The following is a 23,985-nucleotide window of genomic DNA, read 5'->3' on the forward strand; positions in this document are numbered from 1 at the left end:
AAGGTTCACACTGCTGTTGATTCTTTTAGGACGCTATACAAAATGTATGTGTGCCATAAAAGAAACGAAAGCCAGGAAAGTCTCCAAAACATAAAACCTACTCAAAATGAACTTTATATATGAATTAATAAAACAAATTAATTAAGTACGGGGATTACATCGATCACACTCAAATTTATTTTATGGTATGGAATATCAAATGCCAGGTCCAAATACTGTGCGCCATAGCTGGGCATCATGCCTCACAACGCATGAAAATTTAAAAGGAAAAAAGAGCGCACTCAACAACATTATTTAGTGGCAGTATGAGCTACAAGGAAGCGTAGCAGCTGATCATTTACTTGAAGAGCTCGTCTGGAATGACCTCATCATGGCAGCAAAGGAAAGTGGAGAATTTCTCCATGGTGCGGTTGCACTCTGGGCATTTCATGGTCTCAGGGATCCTACCCATAGTCATTGGGAAATCGAAGCGGCAGCAAGGACGAGAAATGTCATGGATCCTGCCTTGGTGATCACGGTAGGCCAAATCAAAGCCCTTGACAGGCACTTGTTCCTTCCACAAGTCATACTCAAGCAATGTTTGCAAAGCTGTGGTCTTGTGACCATTGACCACAACATTAGACCCATTGCTAAGCACAGCCCATCCACCTTCTCTGTCGTAGCTAAGCAACTTCTTGATTTCTTGCATCATAGGATCATGGTCATCAAGCTTGCCTAACTGAATCTTGGAGTACAGCATACTCTCTAGCCTGGTCCAAAAGAACCATATCATGGTAAGGTCTTGCCAGACGTAACTGAGCTTCTCCACGGTGATTGTCGCTATGACTCGCCGGATTTTCTCCCTTTTGCTGCTCTTCCCCACATAAACCATCTCCAGGGGAATGCTGGCTGCCTGCGCCACAGCACGTGCGGTGTTTGTGAACTTCCTCACCCATTCATCGTCGTCTCCTCCGTACATGAAAATGTATTTTCCTTCCTTGATCTGATGATCAAAAAAATATTGAAGCAAATGTCAACACTATTACACACACACACACGTATAATATATGTATATTTGGATTGATTTTATAATGAATTTACCCAATTAAGAATCACTGGGTCAATGCCATCAACTAGAAGCTCAAGCCTCCATGTCTCATCCTTCCAGAGAGATTCCTCTCTCAAGCTAGTGAAAGGGAAGGCATTGCTTCCCCAGATCCACATCATGTGGAGTGCATTTGGGCAAACCACCTTGCCTTGAGGGTCAAGCACCACAAGAATAGGCTTGTTCCGGAAGTGCCACACCTCCTTGATGAACCTAATGACTGCCTTCTCAATCAGTGAAGGGTGGTACACTGTGAACCATGGCATTGAAGACTGCATGCTTTCAAATTTCCCCTTCATTGGATCACTCCACTGGACTGAACGGTCCACAATTGGGACCCAGACCACCTCATACTGACTATCCAGCCTAGGTCCGTGTTGCCTGGATTCATTGTATATTTGTTCAAGAATTGAAAGCTCATCGGTTGACATGTCGAGGCCAGAAATGAGCAATAGCACATTTTTCCTTCTTAGCACATCAAGATGGACCTGTTAAATTCAAAGGGAAGTATGAGAAATGTTTTCCATTAGATTGATAACATAAATAGAAGAAATGGTAGAAGTGCGAACTCTTTTCTTGGAAGAGCCATCTATAAGTGGCTGGATATCATCCTTGGCATAAATCAGGGCCTTTAGGACCTTCATGTTGTCAATGTGGATCATTTCAAAGAGATTCTTTAGCATTTGAAAGGATTCGACATTCCTCTTTTCATCTGCATCAAACACCATTGGTTTTATAAACTTTCTCGATCTATCTTCGTACAATAATTTCCTGTTTTCTTATTACCTATCCAACATATGATAGCATAATAAAAAAGTTGCTGAGGTGCAGACCTATGTATTGGTAGCAAGTATCCAATTGCTTCCTGAGATGGTCAAGTATGTTGCTGAGTTTGTGAGCCAAGGTGGATAGCTCCCATGCCACAGTGGTTGATATAGAAAACCTGAAATAAGTGAAGGAGAATGTTACAAGGAATACATGCATGATGTAACATATGGCTCAATAAATTAAAGATGGTGGACTAGAAAAGCATACTCGTGTCCCATGGTAGTGAGGCTAGTAATCTGAGCCGCACAAGCCACAACACTCCTCATGGTCCAGTAGACAGCAGTAGGGATATGGGCCATGGCTGTGGACAATGCTGGTACTTCATTAGAAATGTAAGCTGGCGGTAGATCCTTGAACTCAACCACGCACCTAGCCACGTCCATCATGACCTTGATCAAATTGTTAATGGCATCGAAGCGAGGCTTCAAGGGCCCTGAGTGTTCCATGATGCTAGGCAGTTGCCTGAGGATTGCCATGGATTTGGCAAGATCGTTTGATGAGTAAATCTGGGCAAGCAGCCAGAATTCTCCATAATTCAAAGCAAAAGCTGCCAAGGTGAGCACAAGCTTGGCATCCCAGGAATAGCTTGTTAGCATGTTGAAAAGTGAGACAGTTGTTGCGTGGGCATCTGTCCCACCCAGTGCCTTGTAGGCAATCTGCAGAAAAAAATTAAGGCCGAAAAATTTCAATTGATTCTTTAAATTAATGCCTATATTTCATAGCATTAAAATTGAAATATATTGTCTAACCTCGCAGGAAATTCTGTCTATTGTATACGACAGTGCATCGAGCATGGAAACAAAATTGACTTGGTGAGTCTTGTCCTCCAATTCAGCATGGGCTTGGGAAGTCTGCATTGTCAGACGTGATCAGAGTAACATAAATGAACAAAAAATAATAGAGTTAAGTTGATATTCAAGTTAATTTCCAAGGATGGGTTTTGTTTAGTACTATACCGTCAGAGAGGTATCGATTTGCTGGGTGGCACGTTTGAGGATGTCTTCAACAAGATGGAGAAGAGGTTTGACATCAACCTCTCGGCCATCAGGAGCATGAGTTCCTACAATTTGTTTCATCATCACATTGTCATCAGACATTGTTAGCATGCTGCCGCGGTCACTCTTGATCAGTTGCTGGCTCGCATTAAAACCCGGGGCAGGGAGCCTGAGAGGAAGGCCTGATGCCATTTTGATCAGCAATGGATTCTTTGGGTTATAGGGAAGAAGTAGAGAAGATTGGCTTGTGTGTCTTTGTTCCATATTTGGCATGCCTATTTATACTATTAGAAATGGAATAAAGCTCAATTGAATCACCTTCCTTCCTTCCATGTTAATCAAAATATTAGGGACGTTAAAGAGAAGGCTATACTTTTGTGGTCCCTACGTTTACCCATCTTCCTCATTACTTTATATAATATGGATTTGACCCTACAAATCTGATTCAACACTCCATTACGATGATATGTTTGGAACCTTTTCTTCTTTTTGTATTTTCTAGCAATTTGGGAACTCAATCCCAAACTCCCTTTTAATAATAACTAATTAAAATCTTGATTTTTTTAAAATTTAAATATTCTTTAATATTTTTGAATCGTTTTGATATGCTACTATCAAAAATAAATTTAAAAAAATAAAAAATAAAAAATATTATTTTAATGCATTTTCAAATCAAAAATGTTTTGAGAAATAATTTCTTATACTTTTAAACAGACCTTTAATGCTAAAATATCATTCTATTTAAAATTTATTTTAATATTATAGTTTTTATTTTAGTACTTAATAAAAAATTTAAAATAAAAAGTTAATATAATCTATTAGATTAATATCCAGTGGATTGATTTATACTAAATAATTTATAAATATTTTAATGAATATTATATTATGTGTTTTATTTAATAAAAATATATTTTTTTTTGTTGAGAAATGCATATAATATACTTGCACCAACCCCAAATTAAAAGCTAGGGAGTGATTAAGGAGATTTTCTTTTGAATTGATATTTTTTCTATGGAATTAATATTTAAAATGATTTTTTTAATATACTAAATCAATATTGGATCATCGATAAATAATTAGATGCTGGTTAAGCTTATTCTAATATTAGATGCTGCCAACAACCTAAGATAAACGTAATTATATATCCAGTTGTTTAGTCCATGCAAGATCCCACGACTAGGAATATCATAACAAATAATTTGTTGTTTAATTGGATGAAAGAAATCCTAGTCGAACAAAGAGTACTCATCATCGTCAACAGATTTCAATAGAAGCTGGTGGGCTCATAATTGAGATTTTTCTTCTTTTCCAAGAGACAGAGTGAACGGAACAAAGTATGCAATGATTCCTTGCTTTTATGGAGGTAAACTAGACAACTGATTTGACAAAAAAAAGCAAATCTTGCAAGGACGAAACAAAATATACTTGGTACAATTTCTCAATAAAAGGCAACGTATTTGGGCTCCACAAGGGCATGAAAACAAGTGATTCTGATTTCCTCACGCAAATATTAAAGAAGGATTCGAGAGAAACTATGTTTTTTGTTTTTTTTTGGAAATTGAATGGATAACTATTCTTTTCTAAAACAAATATTTAAGGAATCAATTACAAGAATTTGTCTCATTGTTTGGGATTAAATCTTGCAATATGATTGAGTATCTACTTAATTAGGAGCATAATGATTTTAATCAAAAGAGTCTAATAGGTTTATGAAGTTTCATCAATATTACGAGGGTTTTTACTGCTAATACAACCTCGCAGAATTCAACCTTAAAAACAAAGAATTCAAACATCTCAAATACTTGTTAGAATATATACACAGTTGAGAATAACAGAATGACTTGGGTTGGCCTTAGCCAACCTTTTCTATTTATATATGTAGGGCAAAATACGGCAATAACCGTAGGGATTACAACATTAATTGAAATAATCCTACATTAATTTTCTATTCAGAGATATACATGCTATACATTCTATAATATGCCCCCTCAAGCTGAGGGTGGAGGATCGACCCGAAGCTTGAACCTGAAAGCAGTAAAGGACGCAACAGAAAGTGGTTTGGTGAAGACATCAGCAAGTTGATCCCGAGAAGGGATAAAGTGAATCTGAATTTCCTTCTTCGCAACCCGGTCGCGGACAAAATGATAATCTACCTCAACATGCTTAGTACGAGCATGAAAGATAGGATTCGCCGAGAGATAGGTCCCACTAAGATTGTCACACCAAATGGTAGGAGCAGAGATGGAGGGAACCTGCAGATCGGTTAACAAATATTGAAGCCAGATGACCTCAGCAATACCATTGGCTAAGGCTTTATACTCAACCTCAATGGAGGAGCGGGCAACTGTACGTTGCTTGCCGGATTTCCATGAAATCGGTGTCTGACTAAAGAAGACAAGATAGCCACCCGTAGACTTGCGATCATCAATACTACCAGCCCAATCGGCATCTGTAAAACCATGAAGAGCAAAAGAGGTACCTCGAGTGATATGAAAACCATAGGATGTCGTTCCTTTGAGGTAGCGGAGTATGCGTTTAACAACAGCCCAATGGGAATCTGTAGGAGCATGCATGTACTGACAGACTCTGTTAAGAGCAAAGCAGATATCTGGACGAGTGAATGAAAGATATGAAGAGCACCCATAATTTGACGAAATCATGTGGGATCAGAGAATGGATGATCCGGCTGTATATCAAGTGTGGAAGGAGAGACTGGAGTATCAACGGGTTTGCAAGAAGTCATACCAGCCCGAGTGAGGATGTCAAGAATATATTTGTGTTGGCGCAACATCATACCCATACCTGTAGACTGAACTTCAATACCTAGAAAGTAGTGAACATCACCTAAGTCACGAAGTTTAAATTCAGAGCTTAGTAACTGGACTAGGCGACGAAGCATGACAGAGTTGCTGCCCGTAAGCAGAATATCATCAACATAGACGAGGAGATAAAAGATATTAGTACCATCAGATAAGATAAATAGGGAGGTGTAAACCTTAGAGGCAAGGAAACCAATACATAGTAAAAAATCACTCAGACGAGTGTACCATGCCCTTGGTGCCTGTTTTAAACCATATAATGACTTGTACAATCTGCACACATGAGATGGAAAAGTAGGGTCAACAAAACCTGGAGGTTGTTTCATGTAGACCTCTTTAGTAAAAACACCATTGAGAAAGGCATTATGAATATCAAGCTGATGAATCTTCCAATTACAAGAAACCGCAATGGAAAAGACTAATCTGACGGTGGCCTGTTTAATAACTGGGCTGAAAGTTTCAGAATAATCAATGTCTTCCTATTGAGTAAAGCCTCTAGCAACTAGACGGGCTTTATAACATTCAATGCTGCCATCAACACGATGTTTGATGCGATATACCCATCGGCTACCCACAACATTCATCGAAGGATGAAAGGGCACTATGGACCAAGTGTGATTGGATCGCAAAGCCTTGATCTCATCACACATAGCATAATGCCAAGCAACATATTTATCTGCATTAGAAAAGGCAACAGGTTCAGAGGAAGGAGAGAGCAATACTCGGGTGGCAGTTGTATCAGCTGCAGCAGAGGACACCATATTTGCGGTTTTGGGCTGCCGCGATCTAAGAACCATAGGGTGGCGGCTGAGTAATGGTGGTGATGCAGGAGAGGTAGGCGTCACAGAGGTGTCCTGATGTAGTGGATAAACAGAGAGATCAACCACCAGATTCAGACCAGGGGAAGAAGCCGGGGAAGAAGCTGCCGCAAGTAGAGGGCTGGCAGCAACAACCGGGCTGGCAGCAGAGACAGAGTTTGCAGAAACCGGGGGACTGGCAGAATAAGGAGAAGCAGAGGAGGAACCAGAGGGTGTCCCAGTACTAGTAAAGACATCGTGCTGGAGGGCAGGGAAAACTGATCTGCAACCTGTACCTGCAACAGCATGGTGAGATAAAGATGCATGTGGTGAGCGGCAAAGGAAAGGTGGAGGCTGTGGTGTTTAGGTAGGGTGAAGGCAGGGCAGAGGCAGAGGCGGGATGAGGGGTGGTATGATCGGTGAATAATGGGGAGTGGGTTAGATTTGGGAGGATGGTAACATGAGATGGTGTGTGGGTTTGAGTTGAAACCTGTTCAATATGTTCAGATTTATCAAATGGAAAAACATGTTCATGAAAACGGACATGACGGGAGATATACATGCGATGAGAGTCAATGTCAAAACATCGATAACCAAGGTGAGAGGAACTGCAGCCAAAAAACACACATGGAGAAGACCGAAAATCCAATTTATGATTATTATAGGGGCGCAAAAAAGGAAAACAGAGACATCCAAAAGTACGCAAAAAATGATAATCAGGAGACCGTTGAAACAAACAATCAAATGGAGATCGATTATCAAGAACAAGAGTGGCATGCGATTAATGAGATAAACTGAAGTGTCAAAAGCATAATTCCAAAAACGAAATAGAGCTTTACATTGGCCTAGAAGAGTAAGGCCGGTTTCCACAATATGCCTATGACATCTTTCTATTGTTCCATTTTGTTCGTGAGTATGAGGACATATCAGACGGTGATGAATACCAATAATCTGAAAGAAAGTGGAGAGTTTGCGATATTCACCGGCCCAATCAGTTTGAACAGATTTTATTTTTAATGAAAACTGACGTTCGACAAGAGTTTGAAATTGATGAAAAACAGAATAAACATCAGATTTTGCAACAAGTGGATAATACCATATATATTTTGTGTGCGCATCAACAAAGATAACAAAATAACGATAACTATCCATAGAAAAAAGGGGAGCAGGACCCCACACATCACTAAAAATTAATTCTAGCGGAGCAGAAGTTTTGTGACTAGTAGGTCTTAAAGACAAACGTGATGATTTTTCTAAGGGACAACTTTGACATTGACAATTAAGACGTTTGTTGTTACAAATGATCTTATTTTTCAAGACTAAAAATTGAAAAATGCGAGAGGTAGGATGACCTAGGCGACGATGCCACAAATCAGCAGAAGTAGAGATGCAGGGAGACCAATAAGCTTGAGGAACTGACATGATGGAAGACCTGAACCTGGACAAAGTGTAGAGACCATCTTTACTATGTCCCGAGAGGAGTACTTCATTGGTGTTGAGATCCTTGACGTAAAATAGAAAAGGGTGAAATTCAAAATAAACATTATTATCGAGACAAAATTTTTGAACAGAAAGCAGAGGTTTCGTGATTGCAGGAACATGCAGGACATTAGATAAAGTGAACGAACGATGTGGGGTATATAGTTTTGTATGGCCAACATGAGATATGGGAAGTCCCTTACCATCACCAACATGCAAATTATCATTACCATTGTATGGTTCTGAAGTAGTCAAGGTTACAAGGTCAAGTGTGACGTGTTGATTTGCATTGGTATCCGGAAACCATTCAGCAGTACCTGCAGGATTATGCGGTGCCTGATTAGCACTATGTTGTTGTCCATAACCACATTGCTGAAGTTGGGAGCACTGAGGAGCAGTATGTCCGAAGGCTTGACATAACTAGCAACGGGAATTGGATCCCCTACTGCGCTGCCAATTTCCCTGCTAGTTGTTGTGTCTGTTGTCGTTGCTAGGAGTGCAATGGAGCTACGAAAGTCAGGCCTGGAACCAGAATTGCGAGACCTTTTGTGATGAAACTGTTAAGGACGCTAGCTGCCATGAGAACGGCCCCTATTTCGTCCAAATTGAGCAGCAGCTGACGGTGAGAGAGGAGTGCTGAAGGAGGGATGTTTGGCGTGGGCAACAAGGGTGCATGAATTGCAGCAGACCCCATAGATAAATGGGAGGATTTATGAATAAATTCATGAGTTAGCAGATGACTAAGCAAATATGCATATGGTAGAGGATCTGCCCTTGTAACAAGACTTGTCACTAAGTCTTTAAATTCTCCGCGAAGGCCACGAAACACATATAGATTGAAATCGGCTAGCGAAATAGGTCGGCCAGCAGCTGCTAGCTCATCAAATAAAGCCTTAGCTTTTTGCAGAAATTGAGTTACTGAATCATCACCTTGTCGAAGGTCTTGAAGAGAGCCATGAAGTTGCATAACACAAGAATTGGATGTAGAAGCTAGAGCTTGCTCAAGTGTTTGCCAGACAGAACATGAGGTTGGACAATCAACAACAATGTGAAGAACTTCCATGGATAGCGAAGAGAGCAGGACACTTAGAATGAGTTGGTCCTGTTGTTTCCAACGAAGAAAGTGTTGAGATACCTGAAGAGAGACACCATCAGTAGCAAGAATATGTGGAGAGAGGCAGGAGTTTGAACCATCAACAAAGCCGAAAACTCCTTGGCCTAAAAGATACGGTTTCATCTGCATTCGCCAATACAGATAATTGGTGTTTGTTAATTTCAGAGAGATGACCTGATGAGTGTGAGAGAGGGACACAATTGCCACGGCAGAAGCTGCAGCAGCTTCAGCAGAAGAGGACAACAGCATAGGAGCATTATTAGGGTTGAAGAGAGCATGGCCAACATTTGTAGGTTGTGGCCACTGCAGAACTGAAGCTGAAGAAGAAGGTGGTGCTGCGACAGGAGAGCAGGATGGCACAACCGGTGCTGCTGCAGAGGAAGAGATGGCTGCTGGCTGGGAAGGATCCATTGCAGAGAGGAGAAGAGGTGTTTTAGTTTATTTAGGGCTCTGATACCAAGTTGAAAATAACAGAATGACTTGGGTTGGCCTTAGCCAACCTTTCCTATTTATATATGTAGGGCAGAATACGACAGTAACCGTAGGGATTACAACATTGAAATAATCCCACATTAATTTCCTATTCAGAGATATACATGTTATACATTCTATAATATACATTAAATCATGCCATGAATTTAGCATAGCATCCAAGAAAATCCAGAGTCCAAAAAGTGTGGAAACCATACTAAAATCGTAAACGATTGAATTCATCATCGATCAACAAAATCCAAAAACTGTGAAAACCATATTAAATTCATCATCGATCAACAAAACCCCCTCTGTTTTTATATCTGTCAAAAACTAACAACTGTATTTTTAACATTTTTTCCCCTTTCTTTCTTGTCATCAAAAGAAATCGAAGTGCCAAAAACAATACACACAAATATCCAAATGTTTGACGTCTCTCTTTTAATTCTCTGCTCACTTCTCTAGCAATCGGGATATGCTAGATTGAAGAATAAAAGAGAAAAGAGAGAAAGTGAAATATGTTGATCTTCAGCCACATATTAATATTTATAAATTTTGATGATAACAATTAAATAAAAAAGAGATAATAACATGCTTGATTGAGAATAAGTATAAACAGATTTATATAAAGATTATCAACAAGCATAGAGAATTAACTAAAGAAATCAATCAATAAATCTACGATGCAAAGTAAGTGAAGACTTGGTTCTTAAAAATTCATTTTAATGCAAATTATGTAATTTTTATATTTTACGTGATATCACAAATTAAAATGATTTCACACACATCACATTGCATGTATTATAGGATTGATATGAATTTAGTCGATTCAAGATTCATTAGGCTTAAAACTATTAAAACTGGATTTTAAGTTGAATTGGTTGACCGCTTAGCCAATGACATCCGAGAGGCATGGCTGGGTGTATATTGTGATTAGCTATGTCTAATGACATCCAAGACAGATGGTTGGGTGGTCATATTAGGATTAGCCATGATCAACGACATCCGAATGGATGATTGGGTTAGAATAAGATGGATAAACGTATTAGTGGCTCGCAAAGGATGACTAGAATAAAACGCAATAAAATAACTGCGGCAAATGAATTAACTCTAGTCCCTACCATATACCTATGAGAAGGTTGGGACATTAAAGTAAGGATATTATAATTGAAGAAATATTAAGGTTGTATTATCTATGTAAGGAGTAACAAAAGGATTATACTAAGTTAGACTACAATATGCTTTTAGTTATCTGTTGGCATGTTTTAGATTAATTATAATTCTTGTATCCATTTTGCATTCGTAACAGGGACATCACAAAATCAAGGTGCGTAGGAACCCCCTTTCATGGATCCATATTTTTTGCAAAGAACTACAATTTCACCAATTTCATATGCTCAGTATTTATAGAAGTGAATACATAGCATTTGTAAAATTGTTATTCATCATTTTTTAATAAGCTTATGTCATTGCATTTTTAGACTAGGGATGTGAAGTTTGTGTGTGTGTGTGTGTATGTGTGTGTCTATATATATAGAATCGTGATATTGTAAGTGTAAACACAAAAAAAAATGAAATTAAAGCTGAAAATGACTTCATCATTGTTGCCGATTTCTGAATCGGCAGCAACACAGTTCTTGACCGCCGACCTATGAATCAGCAGCATCACAGTTCTTTGCCGTCAATTTCTGAATCGGCAGCAACATAATTTTTGGCTATCGATTTCTCAATCGGCAACGACACAATTCTTCACCACTGACCTCTGAATCAACAATGTTAGAGTTTTTGGCTGTCGATTTCTGAATTGGTTGTAACATAGTTTTTGGCTGCCGATATCTGAATCAGTAGCGACACAGTTCTTGAATACTGACCTCTTAATCAGCAACATCACAGTTCTTGGGTGTCCATTTCTGAATCGACAGCAACACAGTTCTTGACTGCCAGTCTCTGAACCGACACCATCAAAGTTCTTGGTTGCCGATTGCGTCGCTGTCGATTCAGAAATCGGCAGTTAAGAACTGGGTCGCTGTTGATTTCTGAATTGGCAGCAACACAATTTTTTGCTGCCGATTTTTGAATCAGCAGCGATCCAGTTCTTGACTGCCAATTTCTGAATCAGCAGCGATGCAGTTTTCGCTGTCGCTTTCTAACTCAGTTTTTGCTGCCGATTTTTGCTGCCGATTTCTAAATCGGCAGCAACACTATTTTTGTGGCCAATTTCTGAATCGGCAATAGCTCAGTCTAATTAAAATTTTAGGGAAACAAATCAGATTGTCTTAAGGAGCTAGGAGGGAGGGGCAAAACTGGTTTTGGAGAGACAAAAACCGGGATAAGAACACATCTAAACCAACCCCAAACACCCTACCTCATTTAATGGACAATATAAATGTAAATAGAGAGAGAAGGTGACTCTTTCTCTTCCCATAGTCGTCTGCAACAACTGCATGTTTAGCTGCATGTTTCTCTTCTCTTCCTTCTTCCCAATAAAAACTTAAACCAAACCAGCAGAGAGTGCCCCTTGGAACATATGTTAGAGAGAGAGAGGTGAGACCTTGAGTTATGGCTGAACAACTGCTTAGAGGGAAGGGAAATGGGGCTTGAACAGGTGGGAAGAAACTGACAAAAGAGAGTATTTTGCTAATTAATATATGGATATTTTTCAAGGGACAAATTGATATTTTTCTAATTTATAGGATTTTTTAGATTTTTATATAAATAGTAAGTTATGCCTCTTATTATTGAGAGATTGTCTATTAGATAGAAAAACTACGTAAATCGCATAATAGAGAGCTAACACTCTAGGCATAACAATCATTTTCTCCTAAATAAGGATTTAGGAGATTTATTACTGGTGGATCGTGTGGATTATTGTTGGAGTCCAAACAATTGGACGGCTTCTGGTTTGTGAAAATCAAATCTTTAAAGAATTATTCAAAGCCAAAGAATATAAAATCATCAGGTAATTAATAAATCGTTAAACAATTTTAGATTTATCTAATGGGATCCCAGAAACTCCCAAATAATTTTATTATTAATTTTGCTGTGTGCATTCTATTTAGGGAACCCAACATATTTTTTGTGAATTTGTTTTTCTTTTAACAAGTTTTTTGGTGCAATTAGCGCTTTTAAGGAAATTAGTTTTTCTTTTAATCTTGTAATTTTTCAACGTTCACACTGTTGTTGATTCTTTTAAGTGAAGGCAAGGAAGCTATACAAAAAGTATGGCTGCCATACAAAAGAAAAAAAAATGAAAGCCAGGAAAGTCTCCAAAACATAAAACCTACTCAAAATGAACTTTATTTATTAACGAATAAAACAAATTAATTAAGTACGGGGATTACATCGATCACACTCAAATTTATTTTATGGTATGGAATATCAAATGCCAGGTCCAAATATTGTGCGCCATAGCTAGGCATCATGCCTGAAAGTGTTTAATAGAAAAATGTTTACATGAAGAAATGAAGATAAGAAGAAGAGAAGAGACAATAAAGATTGTCTTTGATTTATTTGCAGATTGAATGAGAAACCGATTACATACAGTTTATTGCAATCTTTACAAATATATATTAAACTAAGCAAAACAGAATTCCAAACTTATAGCAATAAATCATGCTATGATCTGTTAACATACTAACAGATTAACTAACTCCTAGAGACTAAGACAACACTTTATTATTTGCATAAAACTGAAAATAACAAAGCAGAAATAAAATCTTTGACAGCTCCTGAAGCAATCTTCAACACTCCTCCTTGCTTTAGGAGCTGCAAACTCCAATATTTTGTCTTAGAAACTCAAACCTGTTTATTGGAAGTGGTTTGGTAAACAAATCAGCTAATTGATCTTCAGACTTGCAATAAATCAACTTAACATCACCATTTTTCTGCACCTCATGTAAAAAATAAAGCTTGATGTTAAAGTGTTTGGTTTTTCCATAAAACACTGGATTATGGGAGATTGCTATAGCTGCTTGATTATCAACTGAGATTTCGGTTGCTTCTTCTTCTTTCATGTGTAAATCACATAATAACTTCTGAAACCATAGTGCTTGATTTACTACTGTTGTGGTTGCAATGGACTCTGCCTCTATAGTAGATTGAGCTACAATGTCTTGCTTCTTGGATGACCGTGAAAAATATTGCAGATCCTAGATTAAAACAGAATCCAGAGGTGCTTTTCATTTCATCAATGAATCCACCACAATCACTGTCAGAAAAACCATGTAGTCTTAACTCTTGACACTTCAAAAATTTAACACCAAAGTTGCATGTCCCTTTGATGTATCTCAGAATTCTTTTGGCTGCTCTCATATGAATTTCACTTGAACAATGCATAAAACGAGATAGAAGACTTGTTGCATGAAGTATGTCAGGTCTGGTTGCTGTTAAATACAACAAACAACCAATCAAGCTTCTGAATTTTTCTTCATTTACTCTGGCAATGCCATCTTCTTTACTAAATTTGTCCTTTTGATTCATTGGAGTAGCTGTCGTTTTGCAATTCTTCATATGGAATTTCTTCAAGATTTCCCTTGAATATTTCTTCTTTGCTTTGCATGATTTCCATTCCCAGAAAAAAAACTCATGAGACCAAGGTCAGTCATTTCAAAAACTTGCATTATATTCTACTTGAATTCTTCAACTTGCTCTGTATTGCTTCTCGTCACTAAGAGATCATCAACATAGAGTGATATTATAAGCACATCATTGTTGATTCTCTTCACATAAAGAGTTGCTTCAGATAAATTTTTTTGAAAAGCAGAACCTGTCAAAAGAGTCTAGGTGCTTGCTTCAACTCATAAAGAGCCTTCTTTAATAGATAAACTTTGTCTTCTTTTCCTTGAATCTCAAAACCAGCTGGTTGTTTAACATAAATTTCTTCTTGCAGAATGCCATTTAAGAAGGCTGATTTAACATCTAACTGGAATACTTTCCAGTTCTTGTGTGTAGCAACAACAAACAAAAATCTGATGGTGTCCATCCTTGCTACAGGTGCAAATGTATCTGAATAATCAACACCATAAATTTAAGCATATCCATTAATAACCAGCCTAGCTTTATGTTTGTTGATGGTGCTGTCTGCATTCAGTTTGGTCCTGAATATCCACTTCACACCAATAATGTTTTTGCCTAGTGGTTTGTCAACTAGTTCCCATGTACAGTTCTTCTCAATCATGGATATTTCCTCCTGCATTGCTTTCTGCCATTCCGGGTTCTATTTGGCTTCTTCATAGCCTTTTGGTTCGTAGATAGCTACATTACTCCTTTGATAAATATCCTCAAGAGATCGGGTGCTTCTAATTGGTGAATCATCAAATGATTCATCTTGCAATGGATTTGTAAGCTGCACATTTCTTTGTGAGTCTCCCCACCCCTAGTACACCCCACCTAAGATAAGCTGCGTGGTGTTTGGTTTGCCTTATAATTGCTATGGTGTTGGTGTTTTCTAATCCCATCAGTTTTTCTAGGTTTGATCCAAGCTAAACTTATTAAGATAGAAATCCAAAGAGATTCCATGTGCTTTAAAAGCTCATTTTTCTCTTAGTATTTCAAGAGTTTGTGACTCGTAAATCGCAAGGAGATTCAGGGCACTTTAAAAGCCTAGTTTTACCTTAGTGTTTCATACTCTCATAGCTCGTAAACCGTGAAGTAAAAAATTAAAATGTCATCGATTATTATCAAGGCTTCTTTTAAGGATGTGTGATGACTTATTATTCCTAGAAAATTATTTTGGATATGTACCACTTAGGGTTTCATTATCTAAATATTAATAGCGAATAATAACAAGTTATTCCCAATAATATTTTGGATATTCATTCATTTGAGATTTCTTTATCCAAACATTAACGGTGAATAATAGATGAATTCCTCCCAAAATAAGATTTTTTTTTTGGAATATTGGTCAGTAGCCTTTGGAGTTTTACAAACATGTTGTAAAATCCAAAAATGCAAGAAAATAATTTTTGTTGTGTTTAAGAAGTCTATGCGAAAACATATTTTCGAAACTTCCAATATTTTTTATAAAAAAAAAGTGTTCAAAACATGTTAGGGTATTGGTCATATGCATGAAAACATTATATATATATATATATATATTTGTCACCTTGCGTCGAAAACCGGGTATTCTAAATACGAGATTGATATTTTTTTTACAACATAAAAAAATTCAGACCTTAAAATAAATATGCCAGAAAATCATAAATCTCTTTTACTTTCTTTTATTTTTTTTTTTAAAAGGGAAACAGTAGGTCTGGCCGGGTCACTTGCCCAATCAAGTGACCCGGCTGGACACAAAAAGGGACGCAGTCCTCTCAATGAACAAAGCAAAATGCATGCAAAGAGACCACGTTACTGTTCAAGTGAATTAAAATTCACTTGAACAGTGTAAACACAAAGCAAAAAAATGCATGGTGCGAGAGGTGAAGAGAACAGACCAGAGAACGAAAGGACAATGGCGATGTTTGAAGGCTTGTTGTCTAATCGATCAGTGCTGCCGTCTGTTTCAGCTCTTTCCCCCTATTCTCTGTTGGCATTCTTCTTTTGAGTTTCGCCTCTGCAATCTTCGTCCCTCTCTCTCTCTACTGGTTTTCTGCACTTTCTTCTTCCCTGTTTTACAGATCTTATATGCAGAAAAATGAAAGCAAAGACCGAAAAGAAGTCCCTGCTTATTTCCGGTTTCTCTTCTCCTTTTCATTTTTTTTCTTCTTTCTCTTCTACTGCCTGCCTTCCCGATCTCACAGTAATGCAAGAATGAAAGAAAAAAACTCCCTCGTTCTCTGTTTTTTTTCTCTCCTAATGCCTGCCTCTCTTATGTTTTTTCTTGTCTTTCTTTTCTCATTTTTTCCTACTCTTTTTTCCTCCCCTCGCTAGGTCATTAGAGGGGCTTATATATAGTCTAATATATCTCTATTTAGGAAAGATTCAATGCATTAATTCTAGGATGCATCCCTACTGATTTGCAGTTAAAAAAATGCAGAAACGAAATTGAAATATTCTGCTTCCTATTCAGATTTCAGCAATTAGTTTCCATTGATCAAAGGGTGGTACAACTCCTTTCTTTCCTTCCATAGCTGGGACCATGAGGCACCAGCTATTTCCTTTGAAATGAGGCAATAAAAATGTGGTCTGTAGTTCTCCAATCCAGCAAGAGAAACATGGAAACCAAACAGGAATTTGCAGATAAAAGGAAAGAAAAACCGGGATAGTTGTGTAGAAAAAAAAATGTGGTTCTTCAATTTCTTCCTCCGGTAAAATTTCTTATAATTTTATCTTCAATCAACTTCCTTATTTTAGCACCTTTTCCATTTGGTCCTTGGTCCAAAAAAGAGCTTCAAATTAGCCTGCAATTGGTCTTCAAACTTTAAGCATCTTGCAATTGTGTCCCTGCAAACTCGAGCAAAAATCCTTCTCGCAGCAGGAATCCCTACTTTCACACTAGATATTAAAATGGGAATATCTTGAGCTTCTGATATCGAAATCAAGTGATTCAAAAGCCCAAATTTATCTACATGTCCAGGACTACAACTTTCATGAAGGATTCAAAGTGAGATAAAATCGTTTTAGAGAACAGAATCTGGCAGTAATCTGGTTGGTCAAGAAGTGTCTCTTGATCTAATTCAGAAACTGACAATGTCGAGCATCCCGATATGACTGAGAGTATGACCTAAGAACAAATCAACAAAATTTGGGATGGAAATAGAGTCTTTAGTGCAAAACTCGGGTCAGGATCCTTCTCGCGGCAGAATTCTCTACTTTCACATTAGATATTCAAATAGGAATATTATGAGCTTTTGATATCAAAATCAAGTGACAATAGTCCCAAATTCATCTACACTTGTAGAGCTACAAATTTCATGAAGGATAAAAAATGAGATAAATTCATTTTGAATAATAGAATTGCAAGCAAACTCGGGCGGAAACCTTCTCGCGGCAGGATTCTATGTTTTCACGCTAGATTTCAAACAGGAATATCTTGAGCTTCTGATATCAAAATCAAGCAATTCAAAAGCCCAAATTCATCTACGTGTCCTGGAATACAACTTTAATGAAGGATTCAAAGTGAGATAAAATTGTTTTAGATAACAGAATCTGGCAGGGATCTGTTTAGTTAAAAAGGTTTTTTTGATCTGACAATGCCGAGCACCCAAATCTGACTGAGAGTTTGTCCTAAGAACAGTGACCCCTAGGACCCAATAAAGGTGTAGGTCAATTCTTCAACATGTCATGAGTCATAGAATATAGCTAGGATGGTCAGATATCGTACGAAACCAAGTCAGAATCAGAGTCTAAGTTGGAACAAAAAATTGCGACAGCAGTAGAATAAAAAAAAAATTAGTGTAAATTCTGAGGGATTTATCCAACCTTAAAAACAAGATAACAAAGGAAAGAATTTAGCATTATGAAGACCCCTAGTCAGTCTAAGAAACCTGATGATTTTGGCACCAAAGGGGAAGGACAAACATTTCTTCCTTCTTTGCTTTTGTCAATCTTGCAGCAAACATGATCTAAACTCCTGCATTCAGTTCAAAACGGGGTACACACCATCTTCAGCGCGTGGGGTCCAAAAATGAGTAAATATTAGCCAACAAAGATCCATGGCATAGCCTTCTTATCAAGCTTGTCCCTTATGTGGAACATGAACAAAACAAATACTGCCAAAGATCTTAAGGAAACTTAATGAAGGTTTGTAATTATACCAAACTTCAAAAGGTGTCTTTTCTTCCAGCAATTTTGTTGGAGTCGGTTTTGAAGGAAAACAGTTGTGTTAGCTACTTCTACCCAAAACATATTTGTCAAATTCTTTTAATGTAGCATGCATCTAACCATCTCTATAATGTGTCGGTTTCTCCTCTCACTGACTCCATTTTGTTCTGGAATGTAAGGAGCAGTGTATTGATGTTCAATGCCAGCTTCCTCACAGTAAAGATTGAATTCTGATGAAGTATATTTTTTACCATTGTCTGACCGAATGGCTTGAATTCTGCAGCTGCTCTTATTCTTTATATTCTTCTTGAATCTCCAAAGAAGATCCAACACATTCTAGTAAAATCATCAATAAAAAGAATGTAATATCGACTACCTTTTAGTGAAGATGTGCTAAGAGGACCAGCAACATCAGTATGAATCAACTGAAGTTTCTGTGTAGACCTGTATGTTGATTTTGGAAATGGTTTCCTGTTTTGTTTACCAAATTGACAGGCATTACAATTTGGTAAAGGATTAGTGAATGGAGGCACACCTCTTACAGTATCATGCTTCTTTATACTGATCATACGTTGTTGATGACAATGACCCAGCCTCTTATGCCACACTTCCATGTCATTCAGCTTTGTTGGAAAAGTTGTGTACTCCTCCTCAAATGGTAGAAATGAAAAACTTTTGCCTCTCATCTTGGCTTGTAATATTTTTTGTCCAGCAGCATCTAAGATATAGCAAGATTGATTTTTGAAAACCACTTTCATACCTTTCTTTATTAATTGCTCAACACTTAACAAATTCTGATCTATATCAAGTCAATAGAGAACATCAGAAATAGTTTTTGTACCCGAGTTTATGGTGATGGTAATTGTTCCTTTTTCCCTTTGCTGCTATACAATCACCATTTCCAATTTTGACCTTTAAAACTTCAGTAGATTGCAAAGTTCTGAAGAGACTTTTATTAAAAGTCATATGATTTGTGCACCCACTGTCAATTAGCCAGTGATCTGAGGAGGTCTGGACTGAAAAGCACGTAGCTACAAATATCTAATCTTCATCATCTTGACTAGCAACTTGAGCATCTTCGTCTTGTTTCTGAAATTTTGTTATGCACATGATTGCTTCATGTCCCATTTGATTATATTTGCTACACTTTGCATCAGGTCTTTTCCAGCACTTGAATGGTGGATGAACTATCTTGTTGCAGTGTTAACATGGTGGAAAGTTTCTCTTAAGAAATTTTCCTTTGCTCTGGAATTGACTGACAATAGTCTTACTACTGCTTGAAGCCTGGATTTTTCTGAAGAATTTCTTCTTATCAGAATCGGAATACTTTGCTTGTAAAACTCCTTCTGTAACACGATCTTACCTCATAAGTCTTCGTTGCTTTTGAGCCTGCACGACATTTATTAGTTCTGCCAAGGTGATCTTGGACAGATCCTTTGTATTCTCCAAGGTGGTTATAGATGCTTCATATGTTTTAGGCATAGTTACAAGAATTTTCTCTACAATTCTAGAATCAGTGAAATTTATGCCAAGTAACCTTACCTTATTGACAATTCCAAGCAATTTGTCTGAGTACTCTTTGATGGTCTCAAAATCCTTCATTCTCTGCAGCTCAAACTCTCGTATCAGGTTAAGACTTTGCATGCCATGAATTCTTTCATCTCCTACATATTCCTTCTTGAAATAATCTCAAACATTTCTCTGATTTAAGAGACATAATTCTGGTGAAGATGGTTGTGGAAACAGCAGCAAACAGACATGCTTTTGCTTTTGATTTCTTTGTTTTTTTCTCTTTATGGTTTTTTATCTAAGCTATTGTTGGATTATTTGACAGCAGATGAACTTCATAATCTTCTTCAACAGCTTCCCAAAGATCTAAAGCTTCCACATAAGTTTTTATTTTTACTGTCCAGAGTTGATAATTTTCTCCATCAAAGATGGGAGAAAAAATATGAGAAAAACTAGTTTCAGCCTCCATTACAGGTCCCTTTAAAATAAAGCTCTCATACCAATTGAAAGTGTTTAATAAAAAATGTTTATTTGAAGAAATGAAGATAGGAAGAAGAGAAAAGACATCAAAGATTGTCTTCGATTTATTTGCAGATTGAATGAGAAACCGATTCATACAATTTATTGCAATCTTTACAAATATATATTAAACTAAGTAAAATAGAATTGCAAACTTAAAGTAATAAATCACGCTATGCTATGATCTGTTAATATACTAACAAATTAACTAACTTATAGAGACTATGACAACAGTTTATTATTTGCATAAAACTAAAAATAAAAAAATAGAAATAAAATCTTTGACAGCTCCTGAAGCAATCTTCAACAATGCCTCACAACGCATGAAAATTGAAAAGAAAAAAAAAGAGCACACTCAACAACATTATTTAGTGGCAGTATCAGCTACAAGGAAGCGTAGCAGCTGATCATTTACTTGAAGAGCTCGTCTGGAATGACCTCGTCATGGCAGCAAAGGAAAGTGGAGAATTTCTCCATGGTGCGGTTGCACTCTGGGCATTTCATGGTCTCAGGGATCCTACCCGTAGTCATTGGGAAATCGAAGCGGCAGCAAGGACGAGAAATGTCATGGATACTGCCTTGGTGATCACGGAAGGCCAAATCAAAGCCCTTGACAGGCACTTGGGCCTTCCACAAGTCATACTCAAGCAATGTTTGCAAAACTGTAGTCCTGTGACCATTGGCCACAACATTAGACCCATTGCTAAGCACAGCCCATCCACCTTCTCTGTCGTAGCTAAGCAACTTCTTGATTTCTTGCATCATAGGATCATGGTCATCAAGCCTGCCTAACTGAATCTTGGAGTACACCATACTCTCTAGCCTGGTCCAAAAGAACCATATCATGGTAAGGTCTTGCCAGACGTAACTGAGCTTCTCCACGGTGATTGTCGCAATGACTCGCCGGATTTTCTCCCTTTTGCTGCTCTTCCCCACATAAACCATCTCCAGGGGAATGCGGGCTGCCTGCGCCACAGCACGTGCGGTGTTTGCGAACTTCCTCGCCCATTCATCGTCGTCTCCTCCGTACAAGAAAATGTACTTTCCTTCCTTGATCTAATGATCAAAAAAATATTGAAGCAAATGTCAACACGATTACACACACAGTACACGTATAATGTATGTATATTTGGATTGATTATATAATGAATTTACCCAATTAAGAATCACTGGGTCAATGCCATCCACTAGAAGCTCAAGCCTCCATGTCTCATCCCTCCAGAGAGATTCCTCTCTCAAGCTAGTGAAAGGGAAGGCACTGCTTCCCCATATCCACATCATGTGGAGTGCATTTGGGCTAACCACCTTGCCTTGCGGGTCAAGCACCACAAGAATAGGCTTGTTCCTGAAGTGCCACACCTCCTTAATAAACCTAATGACTGCCTTCTCAATCAGTGAAGGGTGGTACACTGTGTACCATGGCATTGAAGACTGCATGCTTTCAAATTTCTCCTTCATTGCATCGCTCTGGACTGAACGGTCCACAATTGGGACCCAGACCACCTCATACTGACTTTCCAGCCTAGCTTCGTGAGGCCTGGATTCATTGTATATCTGTTCAAGAATTGAAAGCTCATCGTTCGACATGTCGAGGCCAGAAATAAGCAATAGCACATTTTTCCTTCTTAGCACATCAAGATGGACCTGTTAAATTCAAAAGGAAGTATGAGAAATGTCTTGCATTAGATAGATAACATAAGAAGAAGAAATGGTAGAAGAGCGAACTCTTTTCTTGGAAGAACCATCTATAAGTGGCTGGATATCATCCTTGGCATAAATCAGGGCCTTTAGGATCTTCATGTTGTCAATGTGGACCATTTCAAAGAGATTCTTTAGCATTCGAAAGGATTCGACATTTCTCTTTTCATCTGCATCAAACACCATTGTTTATATAAGCGTGCTCGATCAATCTTCGTACATTAATTTCCTGTTTTCTTATTACGTATCCAACACATGATAGCATATACAAAAGTTGCTGAGGTGCAGACCTATGTGTTGGTAGCAAGTAGCCAATTGCGTCTTGAGATGGTCAAGTATGTTGCTGAGTTTGTGAGCCAAGCTGGATAGCTCCCATGCCACAGTGGTTGATATAGAAAACCTGAAATAAGTGAAGGAGAATATTACAAGGAATACATGCATGATGTAAGAAATTGCTCAATAAATTAAAGATGGTGGACTAGAAAAGCATACTCATGTCCCATGGTAGTGAGGCTAGTAATCTGAGCCGCACAAGCCACAACACTCCTCATGGTCCAGTAGACAGCAGTGGGGATATGGGCCATGGCTGTAGACAATGCTGGTACTTCATTAGAAATGTAAGCCGGCGGTAGATCCTTGAACTCAACCACGCACCTAGCCACGTCCATCATGACCTTGATCAGATTGTTAATGGCATCGAAGCGAGGCTTCAAGGGCCCAGAGTGTTCCATGATGCTAGGCAATTGCCTGAGGATTGCCATGGATTTGGCAAGTTGGTTTGATGAGTAAATCTGGGCAAGCAGCCAGAATTCTCCATAATTCAAAGCAAAAGCCGCCAAGGTGAGCACCAGCTTGGCATCCCAGGAATAGCTTGGTAGCATGTTGAAAAGTGATACAGTTGTTGCGTGGGCATCTGTCCCATCCAGTGACTTGTAGGCAATCTGCAGAAAACAATTAAGGCCGAAAAAATTCAATTGATTCTTTAGATTAATGCCTATATATCATAGCATTAAAATTGAAATATATTGTCTAACCTCGCAGGAAATTCTGTCTATTGTATACGACAGTGCATCGAGCATGGAAACAAAATTGACTTGGTGAGTCTTGTCCTCCAATTCAGCATGGGCTTGGGAAGTCTGCATTGTCAGACGTGATCAGAGTAACATAAATGAACAAAAAATAATAGAGTTAAGTTGATATTCAAGTTAATTTCCAAGGATGAGTTTAGTTTAGTACTATACCGTCAGAGAGGTATCGATTTGCTGGGTGGCACGTTTGAGGATGTCTTCAACAAGGTGGAGAAGAGGTTTGACATCAACCTCTCGGCCATCAGGAGCATGAGTTCCTACAATTTGTTTCATCATCACATTGTCATCAGACATTGTTAGCATGCTGCCGCGGTCACTCTTGATCAGTTGCTGGCTTGCATTGAAACCTTGGGCAGGGTGCCTGAAGGGAAGGCCTGATGCCATGGGGATCAGCTAATTGAAAGCAATTAATGGATTCTTTGGGTTATGGGGCAGAAGTAGAGAAGATTGGCTTGTGTGTCTTTGTTCCATATTTTCGTGCCTATTTATAATATTAGAAATGGAATAAAGCATCTACTACACTCTTAAACATACTTTTAATATTAAAATATCCTTCTATTTAAAATTTATTTTAATATTATGATTTTTATTTTAGTTAATAAAAAAATTAAAATAAAAGGTTGATATAATCTATTAGATTAATATCCAGTGGATTGATTTATAATAAATAATTTATAAATATTTTAATGAATATTATATTATGTGTTTTATTTAATAAAAATATATTTTTTTTTTGTTGAGAAATGCATATAATATACTTGCACCAACCCCAAATTAAAAGCTAGGGAGTGATTAAGGAGATTTTCTTTTGAATTGATATTTTTTCTATGGAATTAATGTTTAAAATGATTTTTTTAATATACTAAATCAATATTGGATCA

The 23,985-nt window shown here is 37.8% G+C and overlaps 2 protein-coding genes across 2 annotated transcripts; both read right to left on the reverse strand.

Moving 5' to 3' along the window:
* Positions 1-98: 98 nt before the first annotated feature.
* On the reverse strand, positions 99-3,156 carry LOC7467667 (protein SIEVE ELEMENT OCCLUSION B). The gene is made up of 7 exons (XM_002298535.4): positions 2,869-3,156; positions 2,662-2,763; positions 2,120-2,568; positions 1,918-2,027; positions 1,654-1,796; positions 1,081-1,572; positions 99-982 (listed from the first exon to the last, which is right to left on the reverse strand). The coding sequence occupies exons 1-7, from the start codon at positions 3,097-3,099 to the stop codon at positions 338-340; spliced, it is 2,172 nt and encodes a 723-aa protein (XP_002298571.4). The 5' UTR covers positions 3,100-3,156; the 3' UTR covers positions 99-337.
* On the reverse strand, positions 99-23,571 carry LOC18095330 (protein SIEVE ELEMENT OCCLUSION B). The gene is made up of 8 exons (XM_006369884.3): positions 23,258-23,571; positions 23,051-23,152; positions 22,509-22,957; positions 22,307-22,416; positions 22,044-22,186; positions 21,474-21,962; positions 20,632-21,374; positions 99-241 (listed from the first exon to the last, which is right to left on the reverse strand). Exons 1-7 carry the CDS (start codon positions 23,486-23,488, stop codon positions 20,730-20,732), a joined length of 2,169 nt encoding a protein of 722 aa, XP_006369946.2. The 5' UTR covers positions 23,489-23,571; the 3' UTR covers positions 99-241; positions 20,632-20,729.
* Positions 23,572-23,985: the final 414 nt, after the last annotated feature.

Source organism: Populus trichocarpa, chromosome 1 (genome assembly GCF_000002775.5).
Source record: "Populus trichocarpa isolate Nisqually-1 chromosome 1, P.trichocarpa_v4.1, whole genome shotgun sequence".
Lineage (NCBI taxonomy): Eukaryota > Viridiplantae > Streptophyta > Magnoliopsida > Malpighiales > Salicaceae > Populus > Populus trichocarpa.